The 18,178-nt window shown below is 37.2% G+C and overlaps 1 protein-coding gene across 3 annotated transcripts in view; it reads left to right on the top strand.

Annotated features, from left to right (window-relative positions):
* Positions 1-18,178, top strand: part of ELAPOR2 (endosome-lysosome associated apoptosis and autophagy regulator family member 2) — a 165,872-nt gene that overhangs the window by 136,240 nt on the left and 11,454 nt on the right. For 2 of the 3 annotated variants that reach the window (XM_058524702.1, XM_058524687.1), the window contains 4 exons: positions 299-400; positions 9,236-9,362; positions 13,843-14,021; positions 15,046-15,211. In XM_058524702.1, the coding sequence (XP_058380685.1) occupies positions 299-400; positions 9,236-9,362; positions 13,843-14,021; positions 15,046-15,211 (574 nt within the window). Of the gene's footprint in view, positions 1-298; positions 401-9,235; positions 9,363-13,842; positions 14,022-15,045; positions 15,212-16,239; positions 17,834-18,178 lie in introns of those variants that run through there. The other variant, XM_058524695.1, reaches the window with a different exon arrangement.

The following is an 18,178-nucleotide window of genomic DNA, read 5'->3' as shown; positions in this document are numbered from 1 at the left end:
GTAGATATGACCTCTATTCCCTTAAAAATTTTTTTATTATAATTTTGGTGATCATTACAATAGCTTCACTAAATACTTTTATGATAGCTTATCACTTTACCTGGGAAAATAATCAACTTTTCACAGACAGTGAAAGTAAATGAGCTCAATTTATATTAAAATTCTAAATTAGTGAACTTTGATACATTTTTCTTTTTCGTTTGTTCACAAAGCACAGAAGCAATTATACAGGGGATATTTTTGTCTTTGTGATCTGTGTCAGAGCTGTTTTTGTAAAATGACATTTGCCTTATAATAGGTCTTCTACAACTACAACGTCTTGTGCTAATGGCCGATCAACTGCTGTGAAAATGAGGTGTAATCCTGCTAAAGCAGGAGCAGGAGTGATTTCAGTCCCCAGGTATTCTTATTTCTATATGATTATTCCACATTTGTACTTATTATGAGGAAGCAAAACTCTCCAGAATCTTACTATTTTAAAACATTCTCTATGGATATAAAGCAGAAAGAGAACAGAAGAATAGGTAGGTTTTTGTTGTAGGGTTGTGCTGAGTGGCTATTAAGAGCAATAGGTCCTTGCCCAATCTTAATACTTCCCAATCTCCTCAATGACATATTCTCGTCCTGTTTGCCTGAGTTTCTAATTCTCTTGAAAATTATTTAAGTAATATGTGATTATATTGTTTGTATCCTTGTATTTATTCTTACTGTTTAGCCTCAGTTTCCTTGAGAGCTGGTTTAGGAACTTTCCTGGATTATAGTTCTTCTTCAATAATTAACTGTCTGGGTGATCTAGATTAGGTAATCTAACCTCTGAGTTATAGTTTCTCTTTCTTTAAGGGGATGGGGACCCGGGTAGATAATTTGTACGATCCATTTCCAACTCTTCAGTTTTCTGATTAATGGTGGCAGGATCACCAAGGTAGAGTCTGACCTGTAGAATATACATAATACAGTTCACTTATTGGCATTGAGGCAACAGCTCTTCACAGTCCAGATTTGATTAATACAGTCCACATTGAGTGGGAACACTGGGAGAAAACAAGCAATTTCATGGACTCAGAACAACTATTAACTTAAGTAAAGACTGCTTTCATGGCATAAGTGACACTTAAATGTCTGCTGATTTTTATTTTTCACAGTTATTCATTGCTTCATATGTAGATATTTTATTTCCAGTCTTTTTAGGGTTAGGGTACTTTTGGATCACAGTATGATTTGCAGATTTTTCTCCGTCAAGGTAGCAAAAGTATATGTTTTAAGAAAGAAAATGATTAACTTAATTTTGTTTTTGATAGTTTCACAATAACCCTTCAGAGATTTTAAGCTGTCCTGCTTATGTCACATCAGGATTGGGAATCAGTGGTCTAAACGTTTGCTTTAACTACTTGGACACCTTAAAAATAGTTACAGTGATAACACAATATTGTGGGCTCATTTTGGGGCATAAAGACAGCCTAGTATTCACCTCTTACCAACTGTGTTTCTCTGGTTCTCATAGATCTATGAATTAATTTTTCTTTTCACCTTTTCAAGATGAGAAAAGAATGTGATGAGAGGAGTACATGATAAAAGGTAACAGACATCAGTGAAAGACAAAGGGAGCCTGATGCTTATGGGCATCATGTGGTGGAGCATCCCTATGCCAGCATTTATGCTAGAGTCAAGGCAGCAAACTGCACTTCCTTTATAGAAGGTGTGGTCAGAGATTCTTTCATCCTGCTCCCATATCCCATCACAGAGCCTTGAGTTCAGATGCTGCTTCTATTTACTGTAGCACATCAGAGGTCCTTTTTTGGACCTAGCAACTAACCTCTCTGGATCTAGCCTCTAGGAGTCTACCTGGATGGCTTCCAGAGCCTCCTCCAGGTCTCTGACTCAAGCAGACAGTGTTCCTAAAGCCTAGGTCTGTCCTTTGGAGAATATATCACTCTAACTCTCCCAAGGTGGGTTCTGATGTTTTAATGTAACAAAAAAAAATAGTCTCATGATGTTAAATGATGGCATCTAGAAACTGATTTTTTCTTTGGAGGAGAGGAAAAGTTAAGTTTTTCCTTTGACCTCTAGCACCTTTTTCTGTTTAGGGAACTTAAGTGTCTTTGCCAGGGTTTCGCAAGATCATCTGTGGCAGAACACCTTGGGGTGTCAATTTTAAAATTGATTTATGAGCCTTCCCTAAGACCTAAAGAATCTCTGAGTGTTGAGCACGGGAATATTTTTAAAAACACAAGGCAATTCTGATGCATATTAAAGTTTGAGAACCATTAGTTGTAACCCACATTTTGGAGATTTGGCTTGTTTTCTCCTGAGACAGATACTCAGACTTTGTTCTGCATTTTAGTTTTTTGAAAAGCTAATTTAAAATGTCGTGGTCTTCAAGGTGGACTCCTTTACCCATATTTAGATAAAACTTTATTTGTAGTTGTGTTGCACACTGAAGTTTGAGGACCACTGCTCTAGGGAATTGCTCGAACCCCACAACCTACAGGTGCTTTTAGTTCTTTCTTGACTCAATTTCCCATCAGGCCACAAGAGGGAGCTCTGGGATCAGAACATGAGAAACAGCAGCTTGTCCTGAAATAATTAGAATTTTTTTTAGCTGTAGGGCTGAATAAAGATTTCCTATTAACAGTAAAGAAATGTTAACAGAGCCAGGTTTCTTGGGCTACTTTTGAAGAGGACTTACTTTGCATTTTTTTTTTGGAGATTTAAATTCTCCAGGAGAGAGGAGAAGGTGCTAACAAAGCACTTGCCTTGAGAAGTCTCATATGCTGACCAACAGGTCTCAGAAGAGACTTTGGCAGTTCAGAAAGGATGCTGCTCCCAGGAATATCTCCTCTCTTGGCCAAGAATCTTGGCCAACCAGGCAAAGGTGACTTCAGCAGTAGTAATGTTGGTTGAGGCTCTGTATCTTGGTGACCTGGGAAAATGACACAAGACCCTCAGCCCTGGGAAAATGAGAATATCTTAGCAGAAAGTGAATGGGACAGGAGAAAAGAGAAGATGTGTGTTTTCTCTGTATCTCATGTGAAATTTAGAGGAAACAGCACATTATTCGGGCTGCCTACTAGTCTGCAATTGGAAACTCCACCTGTCTGTTTTGTCTGGCAAACGCAGTTGGTTTCTAATTCCATAATTAGAATGGAGGGTGTGAGACGTTTTAGATAAAAACTTAACAGCATGATGTCGTGGCAGATGAAATCTGAGAGCTGCAGTAAACTTTTGAGATTATCTAATGCAGTTTGTACCTCGGCCAGAGAATAAATTGCCAACACAATAGACCACTAATACCCTAAATAGATGCCCCTCCAGCCTCTGCCTGAAAGGCTTCCCAAACCTCTAATCACCATCCTAGGTGGTTAGAGGAGTTGAAGGTTCTGCTTTCATTTGGGAAAGCAGATGCTTTCCGCTTCATTTGGGAAGGGATGCTTCACAGTTCTGACCTGATAGTGTTCAGAGGTCGAACATGCCAGAGTTTATTCCAGGCTGTGATTGAGAGTCTCTCTGTCAAAGTCATCAGATCTACTGGATGCTAGTGTAGTGTTTTCTTTAGTCTTTGGGGAAGAACCCGTTCAAACCGAAAAGTCTATCCATTTTAAGTTGTTAAGAGCCAGAGAATAATGATGGGTTAAATGAGTTCCTTGTTTTCTTTTTCCTCTGCACCACTTATGGGAAGATAGATATCTAATTCTTACAAGGTAAATTAAAAAGCCAATAGAACACAAAAGATTAAAACCAAATATGTTCATAGAACATTAAGAAGTAAGGAGGCATATAAAAGCACTATAAGCATAAGTGAAAACAACTAAATGCCATAATGATCAAGAAATGGAAAAACTAATACAGAATTGTTAATACAATTCAAACATTAAAGAGTAATGTTAAGATATAGAAATATCACAAAACAGTCATAAAGTTTTAGGATAAATTTATAATAGGGATGATAAAACTTGGACAGACTTTTATTTCACTGAAGAAGATACAGAATCTATAGATGTAAGGGACTAGGAAGTGTTGGTTAATGTAGTTTGTCCAGGCCTTGATCAGATGCTGGCTTTTGGTAATTAATCCAGGGTAGAATCTTTAAAAAGGGAGAATTTTTTCAGGAGACTGGTAGAACTTTATATCCCTGGATCTAAGGGCTATGGGTCAAAAAATTTTATGTTCAAACTCAGTCATAAGCAATTTATATTCTTTAGCCTCAGGGCAGACAAAATTGGAGCAAGATGCAATGGCGTTTTATGGACCCCACACAAGAAGGCCTTCTGCCAATGATAAGGCACCCTCAGCAGAGAAAGGCGATGCCAAAGCCAAGGGGAGTCACCAGCAGCAAGTCAGAGAGCATCACCCATGCCAGAGGATGCCAGTCTGAATACCCTGAGCATAGGGAACCCCAAGAGACCCACAAAAGCCCCACATGAAAGAAGTCAGCAACAATAGTGCCCTGACACACCAAATGATAAATGTTCTTGGCACACAGGACTGTGGCCTCCCCGCCCTCCCCCCTGGTCTCCTGAGACAAACTCCAGAAGGGTCAGAAATGTATTGACAATGTAGAGGAATTTGTTTTAACTTTGGATTTAAATGAAGTTGAGGCAAAACAATTTTACACTGATTTATTAACTATCCAAACAATTAATAATAGGTTGAATTTTAGGTCATCATCATGGTTCATAAGAAAACAAGATTTTTTTCCAGGAATTCATAATATGAGCCAAGTAGATCCTGGTTTAGGTAAGATGATTCACCTAAAAGAAGACACGAGTACCTCCTACCTCAGTCCAGTTATCCTCTCAGGAAATGTGTCCCATTTTAGAATCTAAGACATAAATTCCTTAAAAAAGCTTCATCTGAATTCTTACACATTGCCAGCACTATCCTGATTTGTAAGGCAATCCCAGTAGCAAAATAAGGAAACGAAAGTCTGTTCCTCATTTACCAGTAAAACCAAATCAGTGTCCACCTGGTTGTCCTTTGCATCGATGGTGGTTTCTCTTCCTAGATTCACAGCACGTCTGGTCATCTTGTGGAACTCCAGCCTCGCATGTCCCAGCTTTCTGTGACCATGAACTCTCTGTAGACATTTACTCACTGGTTTCTATGGTGATTGAGCAAACCAAAAGTTATAAAAGAAACACAATTAGTGACATCTTTAAAAAGATGTGGGGAGGGAGAGTGGAGATGACGTGACTCAGGTCATTAAAGGGAAAATTATTTCATATATTTGGCAATAAAGCAAACTTTATGTTACTATTTGCTTTTCTGTTTTTCACTTAGTAGGAGAAAGTACTTTTTTTTTCCTCTTGCATCTTTTTTTCTATTTTCATTTCATATATAAGCACTATTGAAATTATTTCTGCTTCATACATCCTTGTCGTTTCATAGGAAGGCCGGATTCAAACTGTGAAACTTGTATTTATAACAAAGAATCAAATTTGGATGTTCCACATTTTAAATGATTCAGTGGGTTAAAAGAATTAAAGAATTGATTCTAAACTAAATTACTTTTAACCTAGGAGTATCTTTTAAAAAGTGCAGTCTACCAAGGAAAGACGCTGAATCATTGTATTATTTTGACACCTAATGGCAGCTTTATAAATTACATCAATGTCTTGATATTTTTTTCTGTTTCTGTAGTTCTACCAGTTCTTTAGAAAGCGATGGGCATTGTTAATAGTCTTTTATATTTTACAATGCTTTAAACGTTCCCAAATTGTTCTCTCATTTTATCCTCTATAACTGCCCTGTGAAGGCAGTAGAGCAGACATTCTGCTTTTGACAAATTACAAAAATGAAACTGCAGGGAGAGGGATTGAGTCACTTGTGGAAAAACACACAATCTGAAACAATTATTTGAAAGTCCAGTTAGAATTGTGACCCAAGTCTTCTTTCCAGAGCTTTAATACAACTTTGATTAATTTTCTTTTCTTTTTCATTTGTTGAGTTCTTTCTTCTCAAACTTTAGCAGACTTACTCTTTTATTTTCCCAAGATAAACACTTCCCCCCTCCTTTAAAACTTCTCTGTGTTGGAAAGATAAAATAATTTGGGGAGAAGAGATTTGAGCAGAAAAGCATTTTGGTAATTTTTGCTAAATGGTCAGAAAAGTGTAATTACTTTCTTTTTTTTTTTGGTGAGGAAGATTAGCCCTGAGCTAACGTCTGTTGCCAATCCTCCTCTTTTTGCTGAGGAAGAGTGGCCCTGACCTAACATCCGTGCCCATCTTCCTCTACTTTATATGTGGGATGCTGCCACAGCATGGCTTGATAAGTGGTGTGTAGGTCTGCGCCCAGGATCCGAACCTGAGAACCCCTGGACGCCGAAGTGGAGCGTGCGAACTTAACCACTATGCCACCGGGCTGGCCCCTGTAATTACTTTTAAAGTTGCAAATCGTTGTTATGCAAATAATAATTGCATTTTTGAAGAATTTTTCTAACAGGTTACCCAATTTTTTTTCAAAAGAGCAATTTTGAGTTGCTTTTACTGATCTGAAATGTGGAAAGTAAAGATTTTTTTTAAGTGACATGATTTTGATCTATTATAATTACTTTTTAAAAAATCTCTCATTGTTTCTCAGTCTGAATATACCCATATTCCCTTTTTTACAAACAGAGAAATTAAGACAGATAAGAGTAAAGCCATTTTTCCAGAGAGTCACCCTTCACCCTTGTTCTTGGCTCTGACAATACTGGGCCTCTCTTTCTGAAGCCTGTTATAAAGAACTTTGCTTTTATTTACATCCCTCCCGTATCTACTTAGTCTATAGCATGTGGACACTCTGCAAAGACAGGCATATAAAAATGCAGTCAAATTTTAGACACACAGATTTATTTTAGTGTTCATATTCTGGGGTACCTTAGGATATATTTAGTTGACTAAGAGTATGAAACTTTGCTGGTAGACTGAAAATTATAGTTTTGGACTATGTATCATCAGAAAGGCATTTGAAAGTAAAACTTAAAAAGGGGTCTTTTTTGGATTCTCCCTGTTATTGCGTTTCTTTCTTTTTGCTATTAGGTGTTTCAGGTCACCTGTACTCAGAACCAGCTAAGGACTGAACGAGATTTTCAGGGCAGTGCCCTATATTTACATGCTTGACTTAAGGGAAGTGCAGTAGACAAATTAAGGGAACAATATTTCCCTAGCTTTAACGAATTCATGAACAAAACAGCCATTCCCATTAGAACGTTTCCAAATAGCTTCTTACTTCAGTCAGTAAGGATTCTGTACGCAGTAACAGCAGGTTAATTTTTGAGCTCTGCTGTGTTCATCTGTCCCTAACATGAGAGGCAAGTTGACGTAATAGGCCCACCCACCAGAAAGCAGGGTTTCAAAAAGTCTCCATTCAGGCCCTGCCTGGTGGTTGGTTCAGTGTGATCCTGCACCTGTGTCTAGGCTTCATCTATCATCTCGAAGTGGTGAAGGTAACCGCCTTGCAGAGGAAGTCATCCTCAGGTCAAGGACCTAGGATTGCAAACCCATTGGCATCACTGGGCTGTGTGTTGACCTGATGATTGTTTGTTTGTTTTTTTACTTTAGGCAATTTTGTTTTCATGTCTTTTCCCCACTCTCTAGACCGCTGTCCTGTGCATCGTTCTGTTCCCTTAAAGCACGTCATTAAGTACATTACCTTAAATAGAGATCGTACCTCCCTTCACCACATAGTTCCTGCCTGTGTGCCTGGCGCTCACTCACTGCCTTGCTCTGGAAGCCCCCAGAACAGGGGCTGTTGTGATTTCCTTCCACTTCATCTACCATTTCATCCCTCTGGCAGGAGTTCCCTGCTTTCCTCCCCTCTATTCTGGCTAACTCCTACTGAATATTCTAGACTTGTCTTAGACATCACTTCCACCACGAAGCCTTCCCAGAGCTTTTTTTGTCATTATCTCTGTCTCTCCCATAAATTTTTTTAAAAACAGCTTTATAGAGATATAATTCACATACTGTACAATTCATCGATTTAAAGCATACAATTCAATGGTTATTAGTAATATCAAAAGTTCAGAAATAAAACCAGTGAATCACTGAAGTAGTAATTAGTAAAAGTTTATTGGGCACACACCAAAAAGACAGTTTGCAAACTGGGAGCACTCAAACCAAAGCATGAGATGAGGCTCAGAGACATATTGTCGTGAAGCAGCTTATATAGAGGGAAGGCAGTGACTGTTTATTCCTCACAGTGACTGGTTATACTATTAGAATTTTCTTAAATGATAGGGAATTGGTTAGTGGTTACCTCATATCAATTTTGGGAAACAGTTTAAATTTTGCTTATGATTTCCAAAGGTGTGAACAAAAAATGACCCAGGTCAAGTTAGTCTTGCAAAATAAGCTAAATTAATCTTTGCTTGTATGACTAAGTTGCTTTTGTCTACTCAGGGAATTTTCAGTACTGGTCTCTGGTTGTTTTTGATGTTAACAGTGTACACAGATACGTGCAACCATTGCTATTACAGTCAATTTTAGAACTTTTTCATCACCTCTAAAAAAACTCCATACTCTTTAGCTATCACCTCCCTACGGTCTAGCCCCATCCTTAGGCTGACCCTAAGCAACCACTAGTCTACTTTCTGTTTCTATAAATTTCCCTGTTCTGGGCTTTCATATGAATAGCATCATATAATATATGGAGGTTTGGAATGGCTTCTTTCACTTAGCATTCTGTTTTCAAGGTTCATCCAAGTTGAGACATGTATCAGTACTGCATTCCTTTTTATGACTGAGTAATATTCCATTGTATAGGTATACGACATTTTGTTTATCATTCATCTGTTGATGGGCATTTTGATTGTTTCCTCCATTTGAGTGTTATGAATAATACTGCTATGAAAATTCATGTACAGGTTTTTGGGTGGACATATGTTTTCATTTCTCTTGGGTATTTACCTAGGAGTATAATTACTGGATCATACAGGAATTCTGTGTTTGTCTGAGGAACTGCCAGATTCTTCCAAAGCAGCTGCACCATTTTACATTCTCATCAGCAGAGTGTGAGGGTTCCAGTTTCTCCACATCCTTGCAACTCTTGTTATTATCTTTTTGATTCTAGCCACCCTAGCAGATGCGAAGTGGTATCTTGTTGTGGTTTTGTCTCCTTTAGATTTTTTTTCTCGTGTGTTTCCTCAGCATCCACACATTGCTTCCCAGTATGCAGTAGGCACTCGGCTGTTGATTGGACTGGATTGAATGTGTTACAAAAGCTGTGGTTTTTGTTGTTTTTCATTTTTTATTTCAGCAAGTGCCCAGCAGGCACCTGTGATGGATGTACATTCTATTTCCTGTGGGAGAGCGCTGAAGCGTGCCCTCTGTGCACAGAGCATGACTTCCATGAGATTGAAGGAGCCTGTAAGAGAGGATTTCAGGTAAGGGGCAAACTTGTCTAAGCAGAACTGTGTCATTGAGGATATAATTGGTTAGTCTGGCATCCCTTCAATCATAGAAACTCAGGTTCAGAACCATGGCTAAAGTTTATAGTTAACTTAATGTGACATTAATATGCATTTCAAATCAAATTTGGTAGCTAATCTCCCATATGCTGGGGTAGCTGAAGATGTGCACTGGGATTGGGAAAAATGAATTATGGCAAGGGAGTTGTAGGCTATGGATATTTACCTGGATTATAAAGAAATGGTATTATTAAACCAAGATCTGATTTATGAAATTATAAGTGTAATTAAAATGGAAATGGTATAACTGACTCACCACAAGAAGCATATCCAAAGAGTAAATCATATACATATACATACATATGTAATCAAGATCCTAGTCTCTATTTTCTCTGCAATCATTTGTTTGCTTATTTTTAAAAAAATAAAGTTGGGATTCTATTATATATATTTTTTGTTTCCTTTTTACATTTAATATATTTCCCTTATCATTAAATATTTTTCTGAAAACATGATTTTTACTTATGACAAATATCCTATTTATGTAATTTGAGATTTAATAATTCCTCATTGAACATTTGAATCTTTTTGTAAATAACTCTGAAACGAACATATTTGTTGGAAATTTGATTATTTCCTTAGAGTTTATTGCTAGAAAGGGATTAATTGGATCCTAGGAGATGGACATTTTTAAGGTTCTTGATACATGTTATTAAATTGCTTTGGTTGTATCAACTTGCACTTCTACGAGGAGTGTTTGAGAGCACCTACTTCACTGCACAAGCTTTAAGTAGTATCATGTGAAAAGCACAAACTTTTCCTCCTTCAAGGCTACTTGCCACCTCACCCTCTCCAAATTCCATTGAAATCACAGTCAAAAAGCACAGGTGAGAATAAATCAATACCAGTGGTGGGGACCCTATTGGAGAGTGGATGTCAGAGGATGAGAGATTCCAGTAGGATTTCTGAGAGCTGGAAGGTAGATGGGATAGGACTGATCTTCAGGTCGTCACGGAGTGGGAAACACGCTAGAGTGCTCACTGAGTAAGAGCATCAGAGAGGGGGAGCTGTTCTGCCCAGGAAAGTCTTGTGGGGCATGTTGTTGGCAGGTTGGAAGACACGAATATGAGAAGAATCAGAATGCCCCCACCAAGTCCCATGCATTCAGTGTATTTGGAAGCAGTAGTGTTCACCTCTAGGAAAAAAAACGTAGGGTATTTTTCAAACTTTAATGCAGTGAACCTGTAGTAAGAAACACATTGTACATCAAACTTAGTACACACACGCACTCAAACATGTAGAGATATGCCTAAAAATAAAATTATTTCATGGAGCAAGACTTATTTTCATATTCTATGATGAAGCATAGGCATAGCATTAATATAAAATGTGTTTTCATTAATTATTTAATACAAAATAGAAAAGTCCCCCAATAGGCAACACTACAACAAAAATTAGGAGAAGTTTTACTTAATTCGTCGTGTGCTCACCTGTAGACAGCTCATCCCGGTCTGGAGCACACAGAGGCAGAGCAGCTCACACATCTAGTGCTCTATGGAGCTAGTTTGTTTCTAACGTTTTTAAGTGGGTCCAGGATGAAAATTTCAGGTTCGCAAAAAATGGTTTCTTTTTAATCCTCATAATAATAATGATGCAATTTTTATGCTTCATGATGCTAATTATTCTTTACCTTTTCTCTAAAATTATGATAAACTTATTCTCTTGTAATCATTTTATTACAGTAATGAAAAACTAAGATGCATTCCCTTCCTCGGCCACCAAGTTTAATTCAAGGGTTTTGAAAATCTAAATGACCTTTCATCCAAGCGTTCTTTAATATTTAATATTTCTCTTCCGGAACGTAACGATTAGAAGTTTAAGACAGTGAGCTTGCAACAGTTTCTCTAATTTTATCTCATTCAAACTGTCTTCACTGAAAAAGTTCTGTTCAACATGTTATAAGAATGTTAGGAACAGATAGTTGTGCTATATCTTTTTAAATATTTGCTTTTGCCTTAAGAATAATATCTTTTGCAACCCTTTGATGTACTTGACATGTTGAAATATATAATTTCCCCCTATATTTCCAAATTTGACTTGAAAAATACCAAAATTGGTTAAAGATGCCCTTCTGTCATACTTGGATGTCACTATTGAAAATATTTGCCAAATGAGATTGAGCTTCAATTAAAAGATATGAATGCCTTTCCTAAGCTCATACACTTTGCAACAACAAACAAATTGGTGTGATGCGGTCACTGGATATGTTTACCTCCAATCTCTGAATAAAATATTTCAAAAAGTCTGCTCTTCAATGACCTTCACATAATACAAATGACAACTTTCACTATGTTTGCCATTACGTCCATGAAAAAAGGGATTTCTTTGGCTGCCAAAAGCTTCATGATAGGAAAAAAAGCAGTGATTGCAAAATATTGCTATAGGTATCTTTAAATTTTTAATAATTCTACTGTGTTTCTGTCCTATTTCTTGCTCCTATTTCTTTTCACTTTATATTGACTGAGAGTGCACTTCTCCAATTCTGTAAATATATCTAATCCAGATCCACATGAAGTTAAATTTACTCACTACAACAAGTCCTACAGAGATAGCTGATACAAACTAAAAGAGCTGCCCAACTTGTGATAAAGGGCTCTTATCAGATTGGATCTCAAAAATCTATACCAGATTCTAAGTATGCAGTAAGCATTACTTCTAAATGTCATACGGTAGTAAAGATTTCAAGAGATACTGTGTTGTCACCAAGAGGAATGTCTTTAAATTTATCCTCAAATTTATCTCACCTTGTTCACAAAATATCCCTACCTGCTAGAAGAATAAATTTTGCAGCTGCAGTGTCAGCTATTTTCTCGTTTGCCAATGATATGTGTTGGAATGAGGGGATAAGGCTTTCTAATTCATAGTTATAGAATGACTAAAAAATTTTTCCAATAGCTTGATCTTTTCTTTTTCTTTAGCAATTTGAGGAGCTTATTGAAAAGTTAAGTATTCTGAGTTTACAAGTATCTTTTTAATTTTGAAGTTTTAACAGTGTGTTTATAAGACTGTCATTAGATATTAGAGCATGCCATTTTCATCATGTGTTGCACATTTGATAAAACCATATAGACTCTTGCACAATCTTTTTTTCTTGTTGGAATGCACTTCAAAAATGAAGTCAACGTTTGCTGACTAGAGTTAACATTTTTCTCTTCATTGTCATTATTTACGCTTAGAGATACAGCACTTGAACTGGAACATCCCTCTTCAATTCTCACCTCATCATTCTTATAAAAATAATGTAACCCATTTTAAAAGCAATTTATTTGCACTAAGTTTAATGAAAATGTTACAGTTGGCATGCACTAAAAAATTTTCAATTACTAATGTCCTTTCTATAAAACATGCTGAAAGTTCTTATCCAAAACTTGGTTGAAACTTTTCCTCAAAGTAAATACTATTCTTCTGCGCGTCAGTCACTTCATGACTAACTGCAAAAATGTGTGTGTGTGTGTGTGTGTAAAATAAAATTAAACATTATGGTGTTATCTTTCTGTTGTGGTGTTGATAAAGTAACCATCATTCACCAGAAAATTTAATGAGACACAATGAGCAAAAGATTTAATGCCCCATGTGTTTTAATGTCAGTGGATATAATCATGATACAAATTGGTCACTGTGTATGTTGAAATACATAAGGAACCATACACTGTACTCACATTTTTGTTTCTGATCTGTCTTATTTGATCTATTTATTTAAAAAAAAATTGCTGATTGAGACCCAGTATATTGATTTTATTCTTCACTAGTTAGTTGCAGCTTGCAGTCTGAAAAACATTGTCCTAATAAAATTGGGTCGTCTACTTTAGGAAGCTGAGAGTAAGCACCTCGTGTGAGTAGTGATGACCCAGAATAATGCCGTCCTTATTTTGGCATGAGGAAGAGGCGCCCAGGCTGTGTGCCTAACCCCGCCCCAGTCACCACAGCCTGCCAGTCATGGTGCACCTACATATCCCCGGTCCAGGGCCTGCTCTTCTACTCAGGGGGAGGGGCTTGTTAGGGAAATGGACCTGCGTGATGGGTAGGTATGACCCATTTCAGTTAACCAGATTAGACAGCTAAGCTTTCATTTAAAAACATGATTAAGAAATCAGAGATCATCAGAAATTTGAGGAAAATAGCCCAAATGATGTGTCCAGATGGAGTAATTTTTATTCAACCTCCTCAGCATGTAGCAAGCCTTCTGATCTGACACTTCATGTTTTTATTGCTTTTTCATTCATTATTTCCTTCTTCACTCTCTTCTATACTTTTGCCTCTCTTTCCAGAGCTTCTATGAGATGAATGCTGAGTAGCCCTTTATGCCTACTATGAATAAAGGGATAAAGGGTTAGCAAAACTCTCTCCTGCTGAATCTTATTTATCATGTCATCTCTGTGTGTGTGTTTTTTTAAAGGAAACCTTATATGTATGGAATGAACCTAAATGGTGCATTAAAGGAATTTCTTTGCCTGAGAAAAAGTTGTCAACCTGCGAAACAGTTGACTTTTGGCTAAAAGTGGGAGCAGGTGTGGGAGCTTTCACAGCTGTTTTGCTGGTGGCTCTAACTTGCTACTTCTGGAAAAAGAATCAGAAGTAAGTAACCTCGTTGGAGTGACCATATAAGAACTGAAGGATCTCTTTTGTTGTGAAAAGTTTAGACTTAATTCATTATATCCAGTAGTTTCTCTCTGAGACACACGAAATTTCTCCTAGTGAAGGAGTTATAGGAAAGGCCTTTAAGAAAACAAATGGAAATGATTGTTATTCTGATAATAGATCATAGAATGTTCGAGACTGAATTAGACTCATTTATTATAAAACAAAGAAAAATAGAGACCCCTTTACTCAGGTAGATGGGAGCAGAGCTGAGATTGGAAGGCAGATTTTCTCTCTGTATCTATTTTTTTTCTTTCATGATGACATGCTGTCTTCTTGCCTCATCTTTTCTTTTTTAATTTCTTGTAGGCAGATATTTGTGAAGAAACAAACTAAGTGTATAGGCAAATACCCCCTTTATTTACTCCAGGACTCCAAGAATCTGGAGTTGAACATTGAGTCTAACTCTTGAATGTATATTGATCTGTTACATAATCTCACACTTTTAAAATGATTTACATGTCAGTGGGGCTGTGAAAATTCTGTATTGTAATATCTCGGGATAGTTGTAATACCTGGGGTGGTGAATAGAAAGGAAGGAGTGAGATAGAGAAACAGTAGAGACCAAACCACTTGCCCATCTGGTATTCTCATCCTTATGAATTAAACTTTGGAAAACTTTATAGTGAATTAGCTTCCAAATATTTATAAATTAAGAAAATGCATTCAGACTTCAAGGTTTCTCTTTGTTTTTCAAAAGTTCTTCATAATTAGATGATTTCATCAGTGTAAAATAAGTGATAGAGTTAACTGTATTGTACCACTTCTGAGATCCTGGAAAAGATTTGTGTGTAGATGGTGGATAAATGAGACCACTTAGTCCTATAGCTATAAGGAAGGGAAATTTGTTGGTAGAGCAACTATCTTACAAGACAGTTTAATGAGTTGGTGTATGACCACCTAAAATAAGAATTTATATTAAATAGCCACTTTATTTATCTATTTATTTACCACTACATAGACTGGAGTACAAATATTCCAAATTAGTAATGACGACTAACTCAAAAGAGTGTGAACTTCCAGCTGCAGACAGTTGTGCTATCATGGAAGGAGAAGATAATGAAGAGGAAGTTGTATATTCCAATAAACAGTCATTACTGGGAAAACTCAAATCCTTGGCAACAAAGGTGAGAGTGTAATGTTAATGTGGTATTACTGTGCATTTATAAATCAGGGACCATATTAACCTAACAGTAGCATTCATGCAAGCCCTGTCGTTTAGCATGTCTGTATCTCTGTGGGTATTCATCCAACAGAAATACTCTTAGAAGTATATGAGGATATAAATATAAGAATATTCACTGCAGCATTATTTTTGCTGGCTAAAAGGTAGAAATAACCTTACACACCATGAATAAGAAGTTACATAAAAAATTTCCATATATCAACGTAATGGAATTCTGTGCAACTTCGCAGTTAAAGATTGAGATATCTATGTCAATAGGTCCAAGATAAAGTGAAAACAACATGTAGACTATCATATTTCTATTAAATATATGTTTATGTTAGTATTTGCATAGCAAACTATTAACAGTAGTTGCTTTTTTGGAAGTCTTGAACTAATGGAATCTTTAGTCTTTGAAGTCATACATTTATGTAATATTTGAATTTTCACAAAGATGATGTATTATTTTATAATATTAAAAAATTTAGGTTAATAAAATATCTCATTCATTCATGCTTTTCCTTTTTGATTCTTATTTTATAACAATATTTTTTCACATAAAGAAAATAAAACTTATATAAACTATTGAGGGATTAGTGGTGCCTTATCAGTTGCCATCACCCTTGTCAGCTTTGAAGTGATAATTGTATCCAAACAGATAACATTAAGCCTGAAATATTATTTTTAAACACATTTTATTGACTTTCTTCACTATTGACTTAAAAGATGAGAAATTACCAGTTTATCCACTCAGGATTAAAAATAGAATGAAACGGAAGAAAGAAAATGCATTTCAAATGATTTTCAACAGGAAGGGCAAGTGGCAAAAGATTTACATTTATTGAGAGTATTTTAGTAACCATTTCCTTTTACTCTTATAATTTAAGCATATAATTTTATTATAAGGGATCATTTAAAAATAAAATGAATAAGCCATATTCCCCTTCTACTAATGATTATTTAACTTTTTTTCTCAATATGGTGGTTTAGCGAGGATACCGTTGCTATGGAATAACAAATGTACAGTGATTGTCAAGAACTGAGATTTTACTCTACTTGCAAGCTAACAAGTGAGCCTGCCACAGCTTTATGGGCACTTTAGAAGACATGAGACTTCTGGTCAGAGATATGGGACAGTTCAGCACTCAGAGCAGAAAGACTTGCCAGAGTATCAGCATTTATACCAGTTTCCAAAGCCCCACTTCGCACAGCTCTGTGAACAGGAGCAAATGACCCTTGCACTCAGGGGCTTGCACTGCAGGAAAGGAACACTAAGCTTTGGCAACCTGAATCTTTTAGAATGGGCAGTAAGCATGCCTACCCTTTGCTCCAAAGGGAGATATTATTGTTATTTTACTAGACAGGTAGTGTGCCTGTGCAATGCTCCAGAGGGAGACACTATTTCCAAGACTGTAAGCAAACCTGCCCTTTGCTCTGGAAGGAGACAATATCTTTATCTTCCAAGGCTGCTTTCTATACAAAGAGCCTCGAAAAGATAGTCTAGAACAAAGAGGAATCAGTGTGTCGCTCATAATATGTACAGAAATGCAAGAGAACCATGGAGAATTGTCTCCCAACATTATCCAAATCTTGTTTCTACACCATCTTGCCTTCTGGTGAATTTTCCCATTAGTATACCACTCCATTGACCACTCTGATTAATCTGCCTGACTGAGGCTGGGATCAAATGCAGTCAATTTGCTGCATACAGCATTTAAATAAAGCTACTACCAACAGGACACCAAACACCAAACTGTCTTGGCCCTCAAGGAGGAAGTATAGAGCAGTTATATCGTCCATGACAATGAAGGAACAGTGAGTTGATGTTGACCTGAATGCCTTTAAAGGCTGAAGTGGTGTCATTCATTACTTCAGCTAAAGTCAGAGACAAATTTTGTATCTCCTTTTTTAATTGAATGACTGCCCCTAGGGTGAAGATGAATAACAAGTCAGTTATCCTTCCAGAAACCTCCTCTGAGTAACCAAGGGTAGTCTCATTTTGAAAAGATCTTTGCAGTTGTCTAAGGGTACCTGATCTATCGGGGATGTTTCCATAAACAGCTGAATTATGACCACTCCTAGGGTGCAAGCACAAGCCACCACGGTTTTAGGAGAGAAGTTAATGCCTGGCTGCTACACAAGAAGTACAGTCCTGAAGGACACATGGTGCCTCTGGAAAGCAAGTGTTATTTACAATTGTTGGGGACACCAAGTGGGACCTACATTAGTTAGGCTGCAAAGGTTGACAGTGCCTGCAGCCTCCTTGCTGGGTAGTAAACCTTAGGGTTCCCAATTCACCTCATATAATTGTGTCTCTTCTTTGTCTTTGGAGAGACTGCTTGAGGGCAGTCAATTTAACTTTTCCTGTTTGTCCGTGCTGCAAACTGGGTGGTATTTGTCCACACCATGGAATGACTGAGCGATGGCAATGGGAATGGAGGTGCTGATTGTTGTTATTTTGGGGGCAGAAGCTGGGGCTGTCCCCTGCTGTTTCTGATAGATTTCTCAGTAAGTTTGAGGGGAATGATAACCAAATTGTGGTTAGAGCTTCTGGTGGGTATGGTCAGCCCAGTAGTCAGTTAAATTTAAGGCACTTGCAACAGTTTGAGAGAGGAACACCAAGGCATTTTCTTTCATAGGAAGGTGACAGGGTGGCTCTGAAAAATAAATGATCATTAATGTTCCTCCATCCTTTGTACCTCTCAGGGTCTAAGGTATCTCCTCCCCAGGCACCTCATTATCATACTACATTGTTGATCTCCTTTCACTGCCACAAAATCAGTTTTTCCCATTTCAGTAGCTAAAACTTCCCCTTGTTTCTGCTCATCCCCTACTGGCACCTAGACCTATGCTCCAGAAGATTCAGGAGCAAGAGGGACAAGGGCATTTAAAAAAACTTATGGAGACCCAGTGTGTCTTCCACTTTTGT

The sequence above is a fragment of the Diceros bicornis genome, chromosome 3 (genome assembly GCF_020826845.1).
Source record: "Diceros bicornis minor isolate mBicDic1 chromosome 3, mDicBic1.mat.cur, whole genome shotgun sequence".
Taxonomy (NCBI): domain Eukaryota; kingdom Metazoa; phylum Chordata; class Mammalia; order Perissodactyla; family Rhinocerotidae; genus Diceros; species Diceros bicornis.
This window is presented reverse-complemented; position numbering and strand designations above follow the sequence as displayed.